This window comes from Coenobita brevimanus, chromosome 23 (genome assembly GCF_032717465.1).
Source record: "Coenobita brevimanus isolate Jiangsu-jjx chromosome 23, ASM3271746v2, whole genome shotgun sequence".
In the NCBI taxonomy this organism is placed as follows: Eukaryota; Metazoa; Arthropoda; class Malacostraca; order Decapoda; family Coenobitidae; genus Coenobita; species Coenobita brevimanus.
Window position 1 is genome coordinate 44,380,707 of NC_136976.1, and position 21,430 is coordinate 44,402,136.

At 43.1% G+C, this 21,430-nt stretch overlaps 1 protein-coding gene across 1 annotated transcript in view; it reads right to left on the reverse strand.

The window, feature by feature from the left end:
• The window catches only part of Eip63E (cyclin dependent kinase Eip63E), a gene marked incomplete at its 5' end in the record, with an annotated part of 709,236 nt that overhangs the window by 180,232 nt on the left and 507,574 nt on the right, over window positions 1–21,430 (reverse strand). The window contains 2 exons of the mRNA XM_080266993.1: window positions 6,710–6,884; window positions 16,505–16,596. Coding sequence (XP_080123119.1) covers window positions 6,710–6,884; window positions 16,505–16,596 — 267 coding nt within the window. The remainder of the gene's footprint in view (window positions 1–6,709; window positions 6,885–16,504; window positions 16,597–21,430) is intronic.

A 21,430-nucleotide genomic window follows, 5' to 3' on the forward strand; every position in this document is an offset into this window, starting at 1 on the left:
GTAGCTTTACATTGAGTGACATGCCTACTGGTTTCCTGTAAGTCAGGAAATCATTTACAACGCTGGGTGGTAACCATATAACCAACCCATACGTGTTTACGTGTCAGCAAGTGGGTTGGCAGAGGGTTAGTGCCCCTCCCTGTAAAATAACTCAAAGACTAATGGCCACCCCTTACGGGATTATGCCGTCTGGCGAGAGATAGAAGTACCTGTACACACAGTGCAGCTGTGGGACCCCCACAGAATAGGGCTTGGCCCTACCTTGCCCCCCCCCCTCCCCCAATTAATGGAGGCCTTGGCTATACTACAATAAGACAGGGATTGTAAAGAAGGTTCCTCCCTGCCCAATGTGCTCTCCAGCCAAAACTGTTCATTTCATCCACGTGTGGTTTATGCCCAAATCATCCTACAGAGGATTTGCACATGACCACTTTTTTTTTTCTTTTTTTTATATAGACAATACTGATCACTTCCCAATGTGGCACTACAGAGAACGCTGTACAGGCATTTATCTGATCACAATGATCATTCATTTTTCATCCTGCCTTACCACTTTACCACTTTTATGCTGCCGGCTGCAGATTAGCCAAAGGATGGACAATATATCAGTTTATCAAGTTCCTGCTGACAAAGATGCACAAGAGCTGGATAGCAGCTATAATGAGAGATGGCTGAATATCCACTTGATCTAGATTTCACTTTGCATTGCTCACTGTATTCAAAGTGAAACTGGTGCAATTATCCATAACCCCATATGAATGAATGTGTAGTAAGTAGTTCAGAGTGACTGGAACAGAACACTGTAGCCTCAGAATCCTGTTCCATCCCCAACATTTATTGTGTAACTGCATGACCCCCCTCTTTTTTTTTTTTTTTTTTTTTTTTTTTTTTTTTTTTTTTGGGGGGGGGGGGGGGACTGTCACTGAATTTGTGAATATTGATGTGACCAACAGTGCAACACTGGTACAGCATAATGACACATGACTGCCATGGTCTGATAACCCTCTGTATGCTCCTGCAGTGACATCCTTGGAATTGAACTGTTGTCTGTATATAAAAAAAAAAAAAAAAAAAAAAAAAAAAGAGGGGGGGAGGGGGATAGCAGTGACATCAGTGCAATTTCTCTATACTGTGTGAAGGATGTGGGAGGAGTGTTATGGGAGGTGGGATCAATGCTGTTTAGAAACAAAAATACTAACAGGTTCTTTTACACAGACTGGGCAATACACATACAAACATATAGAGCCTCCACAGATCCAATTTTGTAAATACTTACTGCATACTGTAATGAACTTCAACATAACATTAGACTAAGCAATAAACATTTAAACAGATATAAACAAATTCTTTGTTTTTTACAAATACTTAACCCCTAAAACGCAGATCGTCGCATTTGCGACGGTCAGCCCAAAGGGCAGAACGGCGGGTCATCGCGTTTGCGATTTGAGTTAATTTTGAATAACCGCGGGCAAGCATGCTCCAGCTGGTATTGTCTATCAGTCCCGCCACCCGTGAGCTACGTTTAGCACACTTGACCTTTGTACTACTGACCTCGGTTGTTGCCAAGTCTCATTTTTTTTTACCCACCGACGCACCGATGCGCGGCCCTCCCTCGTCGTGCGATATGGCAACGCGCGGACGGCTGATACATGTCAATCTGCGCCGTCATCTCGCAAGCAGTTTTTGCTATTGGGAAACGCTTGTTTCCCCAGTTGTCACACTGTCATTTTTTCGCGCGGTTTGCCCCAGAATAGCGTCAGTCCACGCAAATCTGCCACGGTGACACCATGTCTAACTCGAGCTCTTCCGAGTCTGTGCCTTCTAGCCCTCCGAAAAAGGGTTTTGTGACCTCAACCCCCTTCAAAACCTTACCAGGGACTACTAAGGGGCTAAGTGACTCTGCAATAGCCTCAGAACTTTTGAAAGCCTCAATGGACTATGGCAGTGACGTCGGTGTGTGGTCGAGCCTGGCTGAGTCAGAGACACAATCTAGTGCTGATTCCGGGCCAGAAGTGATTGTTTCTGTGCCGGAGGAGACTGTGTCAGTGCCCAGCACCTCAACAGGGAAGGCTCCGGTGAGAAGGGGCCTCGAGTATGGGAAGGGGGAAAAAAGGAAGAGGAGCGGAGACCCCAGCTCACCGCCATTGTCCCCTACGCCACGTCACGCCACCGCAAGCCCGCCACGTACTCCCAGCCCTGTTCTCTCGTCCTCCTCCTCTGCTGTCCTGTCTCCTGAGTCGTCGGAGTCTCCTTCACCACCGAGAAAGGGAAGTAAAAGAGCATCTTTACGTTTGAGAGGTTATCGTAGGCCTAGTGTTCGTGTTGGTAGAGTTAAGTCCCCTAGTATAAGGCTAACTCGCACTAGACAACTCAGGAGTCACGCCACCGCGGGTGACCTTGACCCAAGTGATAATGTCCCTCCCACCACCACCACCACCACCACAACACCAACACGGCCTGGGATAGCCTCTGCCTCACCTACTGTTGCCCAGCCTGCCTCACCCACTCCCACACGACCTGCCTCACCCCCCACCGCCCCAAGCACCTCCCAGCCTAGGCAGGGAACGCTAGATGCCTTCGTGTGGTCAGAGGGATCAGATTTTGTGCCTGAGGATCTGCCCTTTGACGACAGTGAGTGTGGACTTCAGGCTGACTTCCCTGTGGACGACGATGGTGAATGCCTTGACTACCTGTTGGCCTTCCTTGACGACGAGGTTATGGAGCACATCTGTACCGAGACAAACAGGTACGAGGGGCAATGTGCGCCAGTTCGCGAAGGAGAAGGTGAGGCGGCCACGCCATCCACGTCGCGGATGGCAGCATGGGTGCCTCTTATGATCCGCGAGCTTTTTGTATTTATTGGATTGATGTTGCTAATGCCACACAACTGGAAACACAAGTTAGAAGAATACTGGACTTCCGACGAGCTGTGCCCAACACCCATATTCAATAAATACATGAGCCGCGATCGTTTTGGGCAGCTGATGACTTATCTTCACTTCGCAAACAATGATGAGCCTTCCCAAATTGACCCATTATGGAAAGTGAGGGGAATCCTGAACATGATCAAGGATAAGTTTACGAGGTTCTTGCGCCCGTTCAAGAAAGTCGTGATTGACGAGTCTTTGGTATTGTTCAGGGGCCGTCTTCGGTTCGTCCAGTACATTCCAAGCAAACGCCACCGCTTTGGAATCAAGTTTTTCGTGCTGTGCGACTGCAAGACGGGGTTCATCCTTGACTTCGTCATTTACACCGCCAGCAATGTCGATTTGGATAAGACTGACCCCCTTGGATTCTCTGGTTCTGTGGTGAAAGTGCTTTTGAAAAAGTACTTTGGCGAGAATCATGTCCTGTATACGGACAATTACTATACCGCTCCTAAACTCGCCAAGTACCTTTCTGAACATGGTGTCGGCTCCTGTGGCACTGTCAGAAGTAAAAGGGCACATTACCCTGCCTTCCCCGAGGCTGAAAAGTCAAAGCGGGGAGACGTGCACCTGAAGAAATCTGACAAGATGCTTGCGATCAGGTGGCATGATAAGAGAGTCGTGAACATGCTCACCACAGTACACAAGGGTGAAATGCTGGCAACAGGGAAGGTCGACAGAAGGACTGGCGAGCCTGTGATGAAGCCTGATGCTGTCATTGACTATAACGTCAATATGCGGCTGGTGGACAAGTCTGATATGATGATTGGAGAGATTGACTGCCTGAGGAAAAATCGTCGTTGGTACAGGAAGGTGTTCTTGCACTTGATTGATATGTGCATGTTGAACGCCTTCATCCTGTATAAAATCAAGAACAGGAAGCCAGCCAACTACTCTCTCAGACGATTTTCCAAGACTTGTGTCTACCAGCTGCTTCAGCGTTACGGCCAGGTTCTTTCTACAGGTCCAAAACGCCACCCTCACACACCTCCAGACCGCCTACAGTGTCAGGACTACCTTCAGCGACACCGCCTGGAGCCACTGCAAAGAGGGGGAAAGCACTGAGGAGGTGTCATGTGTGCAGCCACACTACCAGGCAGGAAAGAACCTTTAGGCGCACCTCCTTGCAGTGCAAAGAGTGCAAAGTTCCCCTCCGTGCTTACCCGTGTTTCTTTGACTACCACAGCCTAAGTAGATTTTGAAAATAAGGGTAAGAATCTTTGAAATAATACTGAGAGTGACAGTGATAATATTGTATAGTTTTCTTTTACGTGCTGACAGTGACAGCCTGATGAGTGTAAATTAGTGTATGTACTTGTAAAAGCACTGACAGTGACAGTGTTTTTTGGTGTAAATAATTGTACATAGTAATAATATAAGTATTGCGAGTGACAGTCACTCCAGTGTAAGAAGATGAAAGCATATTTTCCTATTCTATGTTCTGACAGTGACAGTTTGTTGTGTAGAAAATATTATTTTTATAACACTGGACAGTGACACTGATGAATAAGGCAAAAAAAAGAACAGATACAGTGAAAGTGAGCGATAGAAATGAAGTGCGAGTGGCCGACAGGAGCGAGAATAAAGTGCCTGCCGTAAGGCTGAATAAACTCGCGCCGCGGTGGTCTTCCTCAGTCCCAATCCACAATACTGGCAGTGACATTGATTTTTATGGCCGTAATAGTGACAGGCAAACGTCTGCGAAGTCCTATGATGAAAAAAAAAGTAGTATACTTGTTTTTTGCCAAGAAAAGGCAAATGTGACAATATTGACGGGAAGATCGCCACCGCGCTGCATGTCGGCCGTGCGCTCCGTCCATTTTAGCCTTATTTTCAGTTCTTATTTACAAATACGGATTCCAAACAACCTGTACGTTGTTGTATAAAGTGTACTGTGACAGATTGAGGCTGTGGTAGAAAGAAAACCGGGTTTCTGGAGGTGTGAGAGTGAAGACTTTGTTACCCAACTTTGCAAGTCTTCACAAGTTCTTTGGTAGTCAACGAAGGCTCAACATGTGGCTCAGGGGAAAGCTGAATGTAAGTACTATATGCCATAAAAATTTTAATGCTCTAGGGTTAATCTATGATTTTTGGCAAATATTTTTCCACAGGTACTGAGACCCCGCTACAACCCCGCCACAGCGGGGGGATCGCCCGTACACAGCCGCGTTTTAGGGGTTAATAGATATTTATGTACAGTACATTGGCATGGGAAGAGCAATGGGTTTCAGAGGAATGGAAATCAGGTATAATTGTTCCTTTATACAAAGGAAAAGGAGAGAGAGAAGTATGTGGTAACCATAGAGGTATAAAGGAGAGAGAGAAGTATGTGGTAACCATACAGGTATTTGCCTTCTTAGTGTGATTGGAAATATATATGGTAGAATACTCATTGATAGGGTTAGGCATATGACAGAGGAGCTAGTTGGAGAAGAACAAGGAGGATTTAGGAAGGGAAAAGGGTGTGTAGATCAGATATTTGTTCTAAGATGTTTAGTGGAGAAGTATCTACAGAAGAGAAAGAAAGTGTATGCTGCCTTCATGGACTTGGAGAAAGCTTATGACAGAATAGATATGCAAGGTATGTGGAAGGTATTAAGAATATATGGAGTGGAGGGGAAATTGCTGAGTGCTGTGAAGAGTATGTATGAAGGAGCTAGGGCTACGGTGCAAGTGGATGGTGAGCTGAGTGAGTTCTTTGATCTCAATGTGTGACTGAAACAGGGTTGTGTGATGTCTCCATGGCTGTTTAATATATACATGGATGGGGTTGTAAAGGAGGTGCAAGGTAGGGCAGTGGATGTGGGGGTGGCTCAAATGAATGAAGGTGAGATCTGGAAGATTCCGGTGTTGCTGTTTGCTGATGATACAGTATTGTTGAGTGAAGATGAATGGGAGTTGCAAGGTTTGGTGAATGAATCTGGGACAGTGTGTAGGAAGAGGAATCTGAAAGTTAATGTAAACAAGAGTAAAGTTATGGTGTTTGAGAGGAATGAAGTCACAGAATGTACAGTGAGGTTGGATGGTGAGGATATGGAGAATGTGAGTGCATTCAAGTACTTGGGTAGTTTGATGAGTATGGATGGAACTTTGGGGGATGAAGTGCGTGAAACGGTATGGCAGGGAAGGAAGGTTGTTGGTTCCCTGAAAGCAGTGATGAGAAATAGGGAGGTGAGTATGGAAGTTAAGAAGTCACTGTATGATAGTATTGTGATCCCTACCCTGACGTATGGAAGCGAGGCGTGGACCCTGCAAGAGGGGAACAAGTCAAGAGTGGGAGCAGTGGAAATGGGTTACTTGAGAGGAGCATGCGGAGTGACACGGAGGGAGAGGTTGATAAATGAAGAAGTGAAGGAACGTTGTGGGGTGGATGTGGCTGTGGTTGAGAAGATTAGGAGAAATACTCTGAGGTGGTTTGGACATGTGGAGAGAATGGAGAATGAAAGATGGACTAAGAGGGTGTATGTAGGTGAGGTGGAGGGAGGGAGAGGGAGGGGTAGACCGAGGATGAGGTGGAGGGATGGAGTTGAGAGGTATATGAGGGAGGGGGGAGTGAGTTGGGGGGAGGGTAGTCAAATGGTGGGTGACAGAGTGACTTGGAGGCATTTTGTCTGCAGCCACCCTTTGCAGGATTAGGGTGTCGGGATATAGATAGATAGATAGATAGACATAAGGCATACACAAGTTTCATTTGTGATTTTGCATAATATTGTACTCATCAAATACTCAAAGACAAAGGGAGAAACTTAAATAATTATAAAGATAGTCTAAACTATACTTACGACATATTCAAAGACGAAGGTGAGAGTTTCACGGGTGTGGATGATGTCGTGAAGAGTGACAATGTTAGCGTGTTTGAGCTGCTTCAATAGAGAGGCTTCCCTGATGGCCGTAAATGGGGCTCCTTCTTCTTCTTGTAGGCGAATTTCCTTCAGTGCCACCACTTGATTCGTTAGGCTGTGGGAATGATCACATTTTAGCCTTTCATGACCAAAAACAGAGATGAAAATATAATCTTAGTTCTAAAATGAATCAGATATTGTTGATCATATGTCATCTGCCAAGTGAAAATTTATATTTTTTTCCACTGCCATCCACATTTAATAAATATATTATAAAGCAATTCCAGTTCAAAACCAACATAGCTTGTATTAGCTATGTCACAAGAGCCAATTACAATACATTTTCACAATATGTGGAATCAGTGCACAACATACCTAATACACAGTGGTGTGTCATCAGTTTCTATTTAACCCTGATTACACAATCTAACTAACTTTATTTAATGCAAGAAAGAAGGAACCAAAAGTCAGATGCCCACAAGATTGTTCCCTCCTGGAAAAAAAATGTATACCGTATATGAGAGCCAAATTCAAGAATCATTCTTTCAAAGCGTCTGGACACACTGCATTCAAAAGACTGGAGATCACAGACAAAAAGAAATACAGACAAGGGAAGACAGTTCCAAAGTTGACCTGTTGCATATGTAATGAGCCAGAAACTGCTGTCCTTCTTTTACAGGGCCTGCTCTGGTTGAGTAAGATTTTTTTTCTTTTTTTTTACTACCTTATTCCAGGGTTAAAGGAAGCACTGCCTAGAATTACAGCTTACTCTCTAGATATAATCCACATGGCAAAGTTTCTGTAATGCCTAAAAACATCCTAAATCACAGAAAAGCTCTTAAGCACCACCACCACCACCCTTATTTCCTCATACAGTCAATATAGAAATGAATAATTACATGTCATTACAGCTATAACCTTCTACGATACAGTGGTCCCTCATTTATCCAGGCGTGTTCATTATCTGGATACTGGACCTAGGCTCTATTAAACCATTATCTGAATTTACCCCTGGGGGTAGGGGGGTTTTCAAGAATACTCCCCCAGTATCCCTGCTTGTCGTAAAAGGCGACTAAAAGGGTTGGCGGAGGGTTAGTGCCCCTCCCCGGAAAACAACTAACTAAAAAAACAAACAAGAAGCCTCGGACAAGGACTGACCAAACGTTGACGACCCAGGACCGGACAAAGGACTTGGTAATGAGTACATGGAATGTAAGAGGAGCGAATGATGAGGTGAAAGAGAGAGAGATTGTCCAGGTGCTTGAGGATGCGAAAGTGGATGTATGTGGAATAACTGAAACAAAATGGAGAGGAGAAAGTGTGAGAGAATGGGAGTATGGATGGGGTATATGTGCAGGAGTAGATGAGAATGAGAGGGCAAAGGAAGGAGTGTGTATAGTTGTGAGTAAAAGATGGAAGAAGAGCATAAGACAGTATGGATCAGTTGGGTCAAGGATTGTGTGGGTAAAGTTAAAAGTTGGAATACAAATGTGCGATTGTGTGTGTGTATGCGCCAACGCAAGATCGTGCTAGAAGAGTGAGAGAAGAGTTCTGGACAAATGTGGAAGTGTGCATGGAAAAGTTTGGAAGGAATGAGAGAGTGTTTTTGATCGGTGATATGAATGGTAAAGTTGGTAATGTGAAGGTGGATGGAATAGTTGGTGAGTGGGGTGTGCCTGCTGAGATAGATGAGAATGGGAGTGCGTTAGTGGACATCTGTGCTGGGAGGGGTTGGTAATAGCCAATACCCTCTTCAGGCATAAAATGATCCACAGGTATACATGGCGAGTGATGAGAAGGGTGGGTGGTGAACTGAATGAAAGGAAGGCAATGATTGATTATGTGTGTGTGGATGAAAGGATGCGAAGATGTATATTGGATGCAAGAGTTTATAGAGGTTGGGGGAGTGGCCTTTCTGACCACTACTTGGTGGTGGCCAGAATTAGGATGCAAGTAAGATGGAGGAATAGAAGAAGGGAAAGACGAGAGGAAGGAGTAGTTGCAAGGAGAGTGGAAAGGTTACAAGAGGATGAGAAAAAGGCAGAGTATAAGAGAGAAGTGGAGGAACGATTGGGCAAATATGAATTGGAGCAGATGGGAGACGTGGAAGGTGTGTGTAAGATATTTACAGAAGAAATATGTGCAGCATGTGATGTGGTGTGTGGAAGGAAGAGAAGACGGAGGGGGGTGCAAGGAACAGCGTGGTGGACTGAAGAGGTGAAACAGGCTGTGGCACAAAAGAAGAAAGCATACAATGAATGGATGAGAAATTTGTGCGTTGAAGAAGTTGATATGCATAAGAGAGAGTTATATTTGGAAAGGAAGAGAGAGTTGAAAAGATTAGTAATAGAGTAAGAAGAGAGTGGATCAGGAATTTGGAAGGAATTTGAGTGTAAAGTGGAGGGACTGTAAGAAAATGTTCTGGAGAGAAGTGAAAAGAGTAAGACAGGGTGGAAGTGAAGTTAGCAGGGGAGTGAAAGATAAACATGGTAGATTATTAGTGGAGAAGGGAGAAAAAGTGAGCAGATGGAGAGAACACTTCAAGGAATTGTTGAACGTAGAGGATGGAAGTAATCTGCGAGTATAAGTGGCTGGGGAATGGCTGGGAGAAGGAGGGAGGTGAGAAGACAGGAAGAAATCAGTAGGATAGAGGTTGTGGAAGCAATGAAGAAAGTTAAATCGGGGAAAGCCCCCAGGAATTGATGGAGTGTGTGGTGAGATGCTGAAGCATGGGGGAGAGATAGTAGTAGAATGGATGTGGAAGATGTGCAGATTGGCCTGGGAGGAAGGTAGAGTCCCGGAGGATTGGAAGTCAGGTATAATTATTCCCTTGTACAAAGGAAAAGGGGAAATGAAGTGTGTGGTAATCATAGGGGCATTTGTCTTCTTAGTATAATAGGAAAAGTGTATGGTAGGATACTTATAGACAGAGTTAGAGAAAGAACAGAGAAATTCGTTGGAGAAGAACAGGAGGCTTTAGGAAGGGAAGAGGTTGTGTAGATCAGATATTCATTCTTAGATCTTTAGTGGAAAAGTTTCTAGAGAAGGGAAAGAAGTTGTATGCGGCTTTCATGGATTTGGAGAAAGCATATGACAGGGTGGATAGACAAGGATTGTGGAAAGTGTTAAGAATATATGGAGTAGATGGGAAGTTGTTGAATGCTGTGAAGAGTATGTATGATGGTGCTAAGGCTGCAGTGCGTGTGGATGGTGAACTAAGTGAATTTTTCTCTTTGAAAGTTGGTTTGAAACAGGGATGTGTCATGTCTCCATGGTTGTTCAATCTGTACATGGATGGGGTAATAAAAGAGGTACAAGGTAGGGTAGTGGATGTTGGAGTGGCCCTGGTGAGAGAGGATAGTGTTTGGAAACTCCCTGTACTGTTGTTTGCAGATGATACTGTGTTGTTGAGTGAAGATGAAGGGGAGCTGCAAGGCTTGGTGGATGAGTTTGAGAGAGTGTGTAAGAAACGGAACCTAAAGGTGAATGTAGGGAAGAGTAAAGTGATGGTCTTTGAGAGAGGTGAAGTCAGTGAATGTATAGCGAGGTTGGATGGTGAGGAATTGGAAAATGTGAGTACGTTTAAGTATTTGGGTAGTGTGATGAGTAAGGATGGAGGTTTGGAGGGTGAAGTGCTTGAAAGGGTACAGCAGGGAAGAAAGGTTGCTGGTTCCTTGAAAGCAGTGATAGAAACAGGAAGTGAGCATGGAAGTAAAAAAGTTACTACATGACAGTATTGTGATACCAACTCTAACGTACGGAAGTGAAGCTTGGACGTTGTTGGAAGGACACAAGTCAAGAGTGAGAGCAGTGGAAATGAGTTATTTAAGAGGAGCTTGTGGAGTCACGTGGAGAGACAGGCTGACGAATGAGGATATAAAGGAACGTTGTGGTGTTGATGTGGATGTGATAGGAAGCGTTGTGAGGAACACACTGAGGTGGTTTGGCCATGTGGAGAGGATGGAGGGTGAAAGACTGACGAAGAGAGTGTATGTGAGCGAGGTGGAGGGTGGAAGAGGGAGGGGGAGACCGAGGATGAGATGGAGGGATGGGGTGGAGAGGTATATGAGAGAGGGGGGTGTGAGTTGGGAGCAGGGTAGTGAAATGGCGGGGGACAGGGCGACTTGGAGGCGATTTGTTTGTGGCCACCCCAAACGGGATTGAGGCGTCTGGCGATAGATAGATAGATAGTATCGTGGTCGCTGGGGAAAGTAGGCTGTAACACACAACCAGAGCTAAAATATCCGTCCGCCCCTGTACTGAATGGTCAAAGTCATGTGCTCGTCTGATCACTCCCAACGAACCTTCAGCACTCGAGTAATATGACTGTATCCCTTAAGCGGTGTCAAAAATTCCATATGCATCCCCATCCAATTTCTAAAGTTGCAGGGCCACCGGCTTAAGTCTTTCCTAACTGTCCCTGGGGTTGTAACACAGACCGCAAGCCATGAATACACGTTTGGTGACAGTGGCCATCCGCCTCTCTACCGAACGTCGAAAGTACCCCAGTCACCTTGAGTTGTGTTTCCACATGGCCAATCGGCGTCTAACAGACCGCAAACCACGAGCAAATGTATGGTAAAAGCGCACGTCTGCCCGTTGACAGAAGGGGAAGAATCCTGCCCACACCCTCGCTTCTCCCCCCATCCCATCCCTCCTCCATACCCTCCTGGTTCCCCTCTCACTCCCTCAGTCCCTACCCTCCTCCGTGGTGATAACACAGACTCGCGAGTTTTCAAAGCTTTTTGCTATTTATTTTCCTACTATTGGTCATATCGAAATTTCACAAAATCCACTAGAAAGCTCATGAAATTGATCTAGACATATGCTTAACTACTCCTGAACACTTTATTATCAATGCATTTCTGTATTTTTACTTATCAGTTTTATGTGTTTTTATTAGCTTATCCTATAATATAAACACCAGCAAAGATGATGGTATAAAATTTTTATCAATTTAACCAGTTTCTGGTGGCTTATTTGGCCATGGAATTTTTTTTGGCCCCGGGAGCAATCACTTGTCACGGATAACTGATTTCAAACCGTCATCAGGTTTCTGTGGATTTTTTATGGTTATGCATTTTCTTAATGTTTAGCATTAATATGGATAATCCTATGTGTGTTCTGATGTCTCAAAATGGTAGACTGACCGTAAAGCAGTTCCAAAATTAGGAGGGGTATTGTACATACAATAGTGTATAGGTAGGGTGTTTTTTAGTTTTCATTTTTTTTTTCATGGTTTTCTTGGTGTTCAGCATTACTTTGGAAATTCCTGTGTGTGTGTGTTTTGATGTCTCAATATGCCAGAATCAGGAGGGGTACTGTACATACAGTAGTGTATAGATAGGGTGTTTTTTGGTTTTCAGTGTTTTGTTTTTCATGGTTTTCTTGATGTTTAGTATTACTTCAGATATTCCAATGTGTGTTTTGTTTACTAAACATGGCAGACTGACCTGAAAAAACAGTGGCAAAATTAGGAGGGGTACTGTACATACAGTAGTGTATGGGTACTTTTTTTTTTTTTTTTTTTTAGTTTTCATTTTTTTTTTTTTTTTGGTATGATTTTTCTGGTACTGAAAATTATTTTGGATAATCCCATATATGTTTTGATGTCAAAATATGACAGAATGACTGGAAAACACTGCCAAAATAATGAAGGGTACTGTACATATAGTAGTGTATAGGTAGGGTGTTTTTTGGTTTTCAGTGGTTTTTCTGCAGTTTTTTTTTTGGCGTTTGGCATTACTCTGGATATTCCTTTGTGTGTTTTGATGTCTAAATATGCCTCAGTGACTGGAAAACACTGCCAAATTAAACATAGGTACTGTACAAATAGGTTAGGTATAGGTTGAAGGTTTGGTATAGGTAGGGTCTGGGTATGGTAGGGGAATAGTGTTCATTATCCAGATGTTGCCACTATCTAGACATGCCTTTGGCTCTATTATCTCCAGATAAATGAGGGATTACTGAAATTATCACAGTGCACCACAGAAAAAAAAAAAAAAAAAAAAAAAAAATCAACCTCACCCTTATTTCCCATATACTGTACAGTGAGTCCTTGAAATACGAAAACTCGAAGTACGAATTTCCGATGGTACGAAAGCGATAACTGTAGGACAAATTCCACAATACGAAAGTATCTGTCTCAATGGTACGAAAAACGATACAGGAGGAAATACGAAAAATTCAAAATGGGCACGCTGCACAGCGCCGCGCTCGCTTGCGGCGTGAAAACAAACTAACCCTTCTCTGGTAAACACATTTTCGCGCGCTTCCCAGTCGAGTCACATCCATCCTCTCCTCTCAGCTTCGCTGTAAGTTACGCTGTTTTTCGCTGTTCTTCACCTTTTTGTATTTTCACCATGCCTCCCCAGTGCCCTGCATCATCTCCAGCAACCGGGGAACCAAGTGCAATGAAGAAACAGCATCGTACTGTCACTCTTGAAAGGAAATTGGAAATACAGTAGTTAGATTGATTTATTTACCGGTAAATGTACAGTGAAAGACACAACTATCTTCCCAGTTCAGTCTGAAGAAAATTTACACCAGGCAAAATACAATGAAAGCCCTGTTTCTACTAGTGTGTGTTTCAAATGGTTCGATTTTTCCACGCTATGTTCGTCAGACTTTGGGAAGATACTTGTGTCTTTCACTGTACACCTGAAGCAGCAGAAAGACCTTATCAATTCAATGCATAATCCTCCAGCTTGTTTCTGTAATTTTATGACAACTTTCAGTTTGGCAAATTACTTTTTCTTGCTGAAAAATTTCCTCCCCGTTATTATCATCACTTTCCCCTACGATTGTTTCCAGCACAGTGGAAGATACTCAATGTGCTCAAAGGTGGATATCGTTTCCCAATTTTCCAACTGGAGGTTAAGTTAGGTTAAAATTATTAGGTACAGATAAGCTCGGTTAGGCCAGGTTTAGTTAAACACTTAGGGAAGAACAGTCCTTTCCGCCATTATGTTAACGAAATGAACAAGAGTTGTCACACCAGAACAGCTAAAAATGACGGGGAAACAGATTTAATAAGAAACACTGTTTTTACCAACCCAGAAATGATATGAAAAATATAACAGACTATCAGGAACAACTGATTTGGTAAGGTGCTTTTACTGCTTAAAGTAAAACGTATGTTTAGCCCCCTCAGTGGCTGTGGGTTCAAATATTTGCGTGCTTCCATGTTCGGCCTTGGGACCACTTTTTCAAAGTTCTAAAATCAATTTCTTTTTCTTACTTATATGAGAAGATTTGTCTGGCACACCTGGCTTCCCCCCCTCCCCCCCCCAAACCCATCCTGTGATTTGCTATGATTCGTGTAAGAATTAATATAATTAGGATGCGTGTTACATCAGCATGTATACATCGGCCGAAAACATCTGGTACAAAGTGAACTGTGAATGCCAGACTGCTTGAGATGGTAGAGTAGAGTCATGTAAACACACCAGCGACCTTCATTCCCTTCCCATCATTGCTCGCAGTTTTTTTTAGCTCACCCTAACTCAACGTCACTGACACCAGTACAGTAAGGCGTTGTTCAGGGCCAGCAGCTATGAAAGCGATAATGGAATACATTATTGTTTGTATCAGTTCTCTCTCTTTCACTCATACACATAAGAACAAACAATAGAATGTGCAGTAAATACACTAACTCTAAGGAGCAGAAATAAGTGCTCAGTCGGTCTGAAATATACTGGGAAGAGTGATACCGAACAAAGAATGTGGAACTGAATGCTAACCTACGAAAACATGTGGGACCAGTACAGTAAGGCGTTGTTCAGGGCCAGCAGCTATGAAAGCGATAATGGAATACATTATTGTTTGTATCAGTCGTCTCTCTTTCACTCATACACATAAGAACAAACAAAAGAATGAGCAGTAAATGTACAATAACTTTAAGGAGCAGAAATAACTGTGCTCAGTCGGTTCGAAATATATTGGGAAGAGTGATACCGAATGAAGAATGTGGAACTGAATGCTAACCTACGAAGACATTTGGGATGAAAGAGTAATTTTTTTCCAATTAGCAAATACTTTTGTTCCATATCGTCTCTTAAGTAAACAGTGTAGATATATTTTGTCAGAGAAAGACAGGAAAGCCAAAGCCAGAGAGCAGAGAATTCAGAAGAATCAAGTTCAGGAACACGACAGCAAGATAAGTTGTTGCATACATATACACAACAGCCACCTTTGGCTTTGAAATGAGTATAAAGACAGTAGGAGGATACAGAAAAGGGTTTGCTGTCAGTTGCCTCAGACAGCTGAGTCTTGGTTAAAAAGAGAAGGTGAGGTTTAGAGGAGGAGAGGTGGTGTTCAACAGAGAGAAAGTTAGAGGAAAGGCCACAAATGTTGCAGAAATGAAGAAGAAATGAGTCAGACAGTGGTTCCAGGCAAGTCATGGAGTCGTCACCGGGAGAGGGGTGAATGGTGGGGGCATAATGGTCCCCCTCCTGGGGACTCCAAGGCATGGATTATGTCTGTCAATTTCCTTTTTTAATTTTGAAAAGGAAGTGTAACGTGTACTGTGCATGTAAAATGGTGCGGACAGTTGGAAAAACTTGTATTGGAAAGCATGCTGGCTTACTCGCTGTGTTACTGAGACACTGAAAAAGTTCAGCAAAGGGAGATTGTCAGGAACTAGTCCTGAGGGCTGATGAAATGAGAGCTCCTGCTCTCCCTGTCATCAGCATTCCATTCACCTTGGGAGTACTGCCCTGCCTGACTGGTGGTAAGTCTACTACTCTCTCTCTCTCTCTCTCTCTCTCTCTCTCTATATATATATATACAGTATATGCACACACACGCACTTCAGTTCTATTTCCATCAAAACCAAACATTTAGTACTGTAATAGAATCTGCATCAATTTGAAGCGTTTTTCATAAGAAATCACATATACGAAAGCCTTGGGCATTTTTACAGGATTATTTTGAGTAAACTGTGGTAGGTGGTGGCAAACATCATCCATTAACTTGATGTAGTGTTGCCTATGTTTTCCTTAACCTTTATCATTCTTTTTCCGTGTCTGCCCTCCACTCTTCCTATTTCTGCCATCTTTCCAGTCACTTTCTATTACTCTTCTTTCCTTTCAGGTAACTTTACATTGAGTGACAAGCCTAATGGCTTCCTGTAAACCAAGAAACCATTTACAATTCTGGGTGATAACCATATAACCAACCCACACGTGTTCTTTGCATGTCAACAAGTGGGTTGGTGAGGGCTTGGTGCCCCTTCCCATACAAACACTAACTCAAAGACAAACGGCCACCCCTTATGTGATTATGGCGTCTGGCTATACATAGATAGACAGATAGATAGATTTGGGGTGAAACTGTACAATAACTGTTTGTACATGCATCTTTTACACTGCCCATCACACAATTAGTGGTCCTATCTATATCATATTCATAGAGCTCCTTTACAAGTAAACCTACATAAAACAGTTTTTGCCGAAGTTGTATCTGCAAAATGGACTTCACTCCATTGTTGTGAGGTCCTGCAGTCTGAAATCTTATGATAAAGCAGAAATGAAAGTGGAGGATTAATGGATCACTTAAATGATGGACATAAGGGGAGGGGAAAAAAAAGGGTAGGGGGAGAGTGAGAGTGGAGAAGGAAAATCTCTCTCTCTCTCTCTTTCTTGAGTGGGGAAGGAAAGTATCTTTCTGTGTGTGTGTGTGTGTGTGTGTGTGTACAAGAAAGTACTTAAAACACTACTAATACACGTAACTCACTTGCTGTATCCCTTGTACACAGTGGCATAGGAACCCTCGCCCAGCTGGTCCAACTTCATGTAAGCCTCTGTCCTTCCAAAAGGCGAGTCCCCCTGGAAGGCAAACAAAGAAAATAATTCAATGAAAATGGAGCCTGTATCCTACTACTGGCACTACAGTATGGACATAGCACTGTTGCCACAATATAATAAATTTATATCTATCTACCTGTCTATAGCCAGACGCCTTAATCCCGTAAGAGGTGGCCACAAACAAATTGCTTCCATGACGCCCTGTCCCCTGCCATTTCACTGCCCTCCTCCCAGCTCACACACACCCTCTCCCATATACCTCTCCACTCCATTCCTCCATCTCATCCTAGGCCTCCCCTTCCCTCTTCCTCTCCTCTCCTCCACCTTATTCACAAACACTCTCCTTGTTATCTCTCATTCTCCATCCTCTCTACATGGCCAAACCACCTCAGTGTATTTCTCCTAATGCTTGCAATCACATCCACATCCACTTTACAATGCTCCTTCACTTCCTCATTTGTCAGTCTCTCCATGTACCTCTACATTCTCCTCTCACATACCATAACTCATTTTCACTGCTCTCACTCTCTGACTTGTGTCCTTTCAACATGGTCCAAGTTTCGCTTCCATAATTATGAAAGAGTTGATATCACAATACAGTACTATCATACAGCGATTGTTTTACTTCTACCTGTATGCTCACTTCCCTCTTCCTTATCACTGCTTACAAAGAACCAACAACCTTTCTTCCATCTTGTACCCTTCCAAGCACTTCATTCTCCAAACTTCCATCCTTACTCATCATACTACCCAAGTACAGCAAACCTTCGATACATTGAAAGCTCTTTTAACAAAGTTCGGTTTTTAATGACTACCTTGAGCTGGCTGAACGTTATGTTCTTTTAATGAATTTTGTTCGGTATCGTTCTTTCCTTCGCTCTTTACTCTTCCTTCTGCCAATGGGTGACTCTACACTTGAGTGACAAGCCAAATGGTTTCCCGTAAACCAGGAAATCATTTATTATGCTGGGTGGTAACCATATAACCAAATTATGGCACCTGGTGGTTTAGTGGGTAATTAGGCACTCCAATCGGACTGAGGCGTAGGTTTATATCCAAGGAATGGTTGGGGTTTATTGCTTACATAATGCCAATAGTGGTAGGTGGTGGCGACCATCATCCACTCACTTGATGTAGTGCTGCCTACTTCTTCCTTAGCCTTTATCATTCTTTTTCTGTGCCTGCCCTCCTCTCTTTCTATTTCTCCCATCTTGCCTGTCACTTCTTATTTCTTTTCTTTCCTTTACAGGTGGCTTTACATTGAGTGACAAGCCAAATGGTTTCCTGTAAGCCAAGTAACCATTTACAACGCTGGGTGGTAACCATATAACCAAACCATACGTGCTCCCTATGTGTCAACAAGTGGGTTGGTGGAGGGTTAGTGCCCCTCCCTGTAAAACAAATAACTCAAAGTCAAATGGCCACCCCTTACGGGATATTATGGCATCTGGCAATAGATAGATAGATAGATAGTGCCACTAAGGTATGAGTGAAGTTGGTCAATCTCATCTTAAATGTCAGGACCAACTTGCCGAACCCCGGGCTCCTACACTCCTCATGGAGTGGCATATAGGATTGGATGATGGATGGATGGAAAAGAATACCAAGCAATGAATGTACAGTGGTCCACAGGAAGTGTACAATATAGTGCAGTGTTGTAGTGATCATCACTGACTCTCTTGTGTGAGTGGTGGAATGCATTTTTTTTTTTCTTTTTTAATGTTTAACCCCTCCGTAGTCGTGCTTCCGGAATTTGTTGGGACCCACAGGCCGACCATGGGGTCGATTTTTCAAGTTTCGAAAATACGAAAATATTTTTTTTCTTGCTAAATTGAAGAGGAATGTCAGATGCACCTGGCAGTGCAATTTTGAACTTCACAGACTCATCCTGAGCTTCGCAATGGAGCGCAGAAGTTGCGCAAATTTACACAGATGATGTCGGTGACAAAGATTTTTTTTTTTTTTTACCTTCTAAAAAACTCAATGGTGCTAAAATGACATGAAATGACTAGATATGTGTCATACAAACAAAATCGGTTAATAATATACAGTAGTAGGTTTCATTAAAAAAGTATATATTTTTTTTCACTTTTTTTTGTTTATAGTGTTTATGCAAGTGTTGATAGATAGAGTTATTTCTGTGGTCTGGGTGGTTTAGTCTGTGTCCAAAGAGAGGCAAGAGATGATATTATTAGACTCTACCCAGATAAGGGTCCTCCTTTGTGTGAACAGGTCGAACTGCAGTGATTTGATATTACTCGTGATTAGCACCTCGCACGAGGGCATTAGCGTGAAAGGAAGGGATTGTTTTACAACCACATACACACCACAAAGACATCTCAAATGTTGAAATGCTTGTGAAAAGCAAGAAATATGTGACATGAGCAAATTCAGTAAATAACATGTGTACAGTACTTATAAATAAAAAAATATCACAATTATAAATGTTTTTCCCCTTTATTATGTTTATAATGTTTCTTCCTGTATGGAGTTTTCTTTTCGTTACTATGGGTGGTCTAATGTGTGTGGAGGGAGAGAAGAAGGATGCTAATTTTAGTCTGCTGTGTGTGTATGGACCAAACCATTTCGACCATGATTCAATACGACCCGATATTTGCATCTCAAACAAGGGAATGTGTGTGAAAGGAAGGGAAGGTTTTACATCCATATATTCATCACGAGAACACCTAATGTGTTTCTGAAACACTGGTGGAAAGGAAGAAATATGTAAAATTAACAAATTCAGTAGGGTCATTCCATCCAAATGTCAATCTTAGTGTCAATCTCCGAACTGATCAGAATTTTATAAATTGTCATTTTAAAGCTTAAACACTGAGTTTTATAAATCTGGACTGAAAACGTTTCTAAACTGTCTACTAAAAACGTGGCATGAAAAAATGTATCATGACAAAAAAAAAAAAAAAAAAAAAAAAAAAAAAAAAGCTGAATTAGTGATTTTCTTATCATCACTGACCCAAATAAGTACTGCATTTGTTTGGAATGCTAGCACTGGCTTTTACTGAAATAGCATTTTTTTTTTTTTTTTTTTTTTTTTTTTTTTGTCCGACTCTGGACATACGCTTCGCAGCCTGCTTCCAAGCCCCAGCAATCCTCCTACATACCATACACCTCTACATGTCACCACTTCGGCGCTATTATCCACAGTCCATATTGAATACATGCTAGGGCTGTCTCATACAGGACTTGTGTATTGGTATTAGTGGGGGTGTTTTTACGACATGTCGGCTGGTCTTCTGGTAGATCAGTAAAGTCTGATTATATGAAATTCAAATCGTTAAACTGTTCCCTGCCTCTGCGGGGATTTGAACCTGGGTCCGGTTGGAATGCAGGCCACATTTCTACTGAATTGTCACTACAATTGTTTGCATATATTTTGCAGTCAGACTGTGGCATGACCATGAAGTGGAAGTACTTCAGGAGTAGCGTGTGTGACGTTTTTTTTAACATTTTTCCCATACAGAGCTTACAAATTGGAGAAAACATAACTTTATATTACAAATATTGGCATCCTAGTACTCTGTGATATCTTGTAAGAGACTCTGGTAAATCATAAGCTCCATCACATGTTACAAGCATCACATGTGGAACGTTACTGGAAAGAGATGTAATACTTCTCATGCACAGCTTTAAACAAGAAATTACTGCTGTTACACTGAATTCAGGGAGAGCTGGGTGGGTACGGTTGGAGGGCTGAGTGGGTTCATGTGATGGATGACACTGTTGAGTGAGCAGGGTCGGTGGCATTTGTGGGTGGGGAGGGTGGGTTACTGTAGTTGGTGGGCAAGATGGGTCGTTGGAATGTGTGCGTCGCCAGGGTGTTTGTTGACATGGTGGGTCACCAGGGTGGCCAGGGTGGCAAGATTGTGTGGCCACGGTGTTCTGCATGGGTGGCTGGGTTGGTGGGCTCATGGTGGGTAGGTGAGTGGATGGATGTGTTGGGTGGCATTGTCAGATGAGCTTGGTGGGTGGCATTCGCAGGTGGATAGGGTGAATGGCTGAGATCTGTGTGCTTGGTGGCTCACACAGGTGGCTGGGAAGGGTAAGTGGTGGATGGGTTGAGTGAGCAGATGGATGGGTGGATATGTGGCTCCCCACATGACAAGGCAGGAGTGGGACTTTTAGGGCTAGTGGCCATATAGTGTGTCACTGGTAATTAGATTTTAGTATAACATTTAGAAGACAAAAAAAAAAAAATTGGAAAAAATCTATACAGTTGGGCCATTCTATTGAAATCTGCTAAAACCTCAATATAATTACTTCTCACTGAACTGACGGTGGATGTATATGGGTAATAATACAACTAACATTATAATAAATCATACAGTAATGCTCTGTATCCAGTCATGCTCTGTGTATGGACGTTAGGCCTTGGCTCTATTAGGTCCCAATCAGGATCTATTTTTCCGTAACCAGACAAAAGTTCTGGCTTCAGTGGCCAGCCAGCCTACAAAGTCAAAAAATTCCAGTGGGTTGCTCACCATTTTTCTGTCCATGTCCAAGTACGGTAATATATATTTTTTTTTTATGTGTCCGACTCTGGGCAAAGGCTTCAGGGCCTATATCTCAGGGGCAGTAGCCTATCCCAAGGCCCAGTAGTCTTCCTACACCTCCACATGTCACCACTTCGGTGCTAACACCCACCGTCCATACTGAATACATGCTAGGGCTGTCTCATACAGGACTGGTGTATTGGTATTAGCGGGGGTGTTTTTACGACATGTTGGCGGGTCATCTGGTAGATCAGGAAAGTCTGCCTTTTATGAAATTCAAATCCTTAAACTGTTCCCTGCCCCAGCCGGGATTCGAACCTGGGTCCATCAGGACTGCAGGCCGC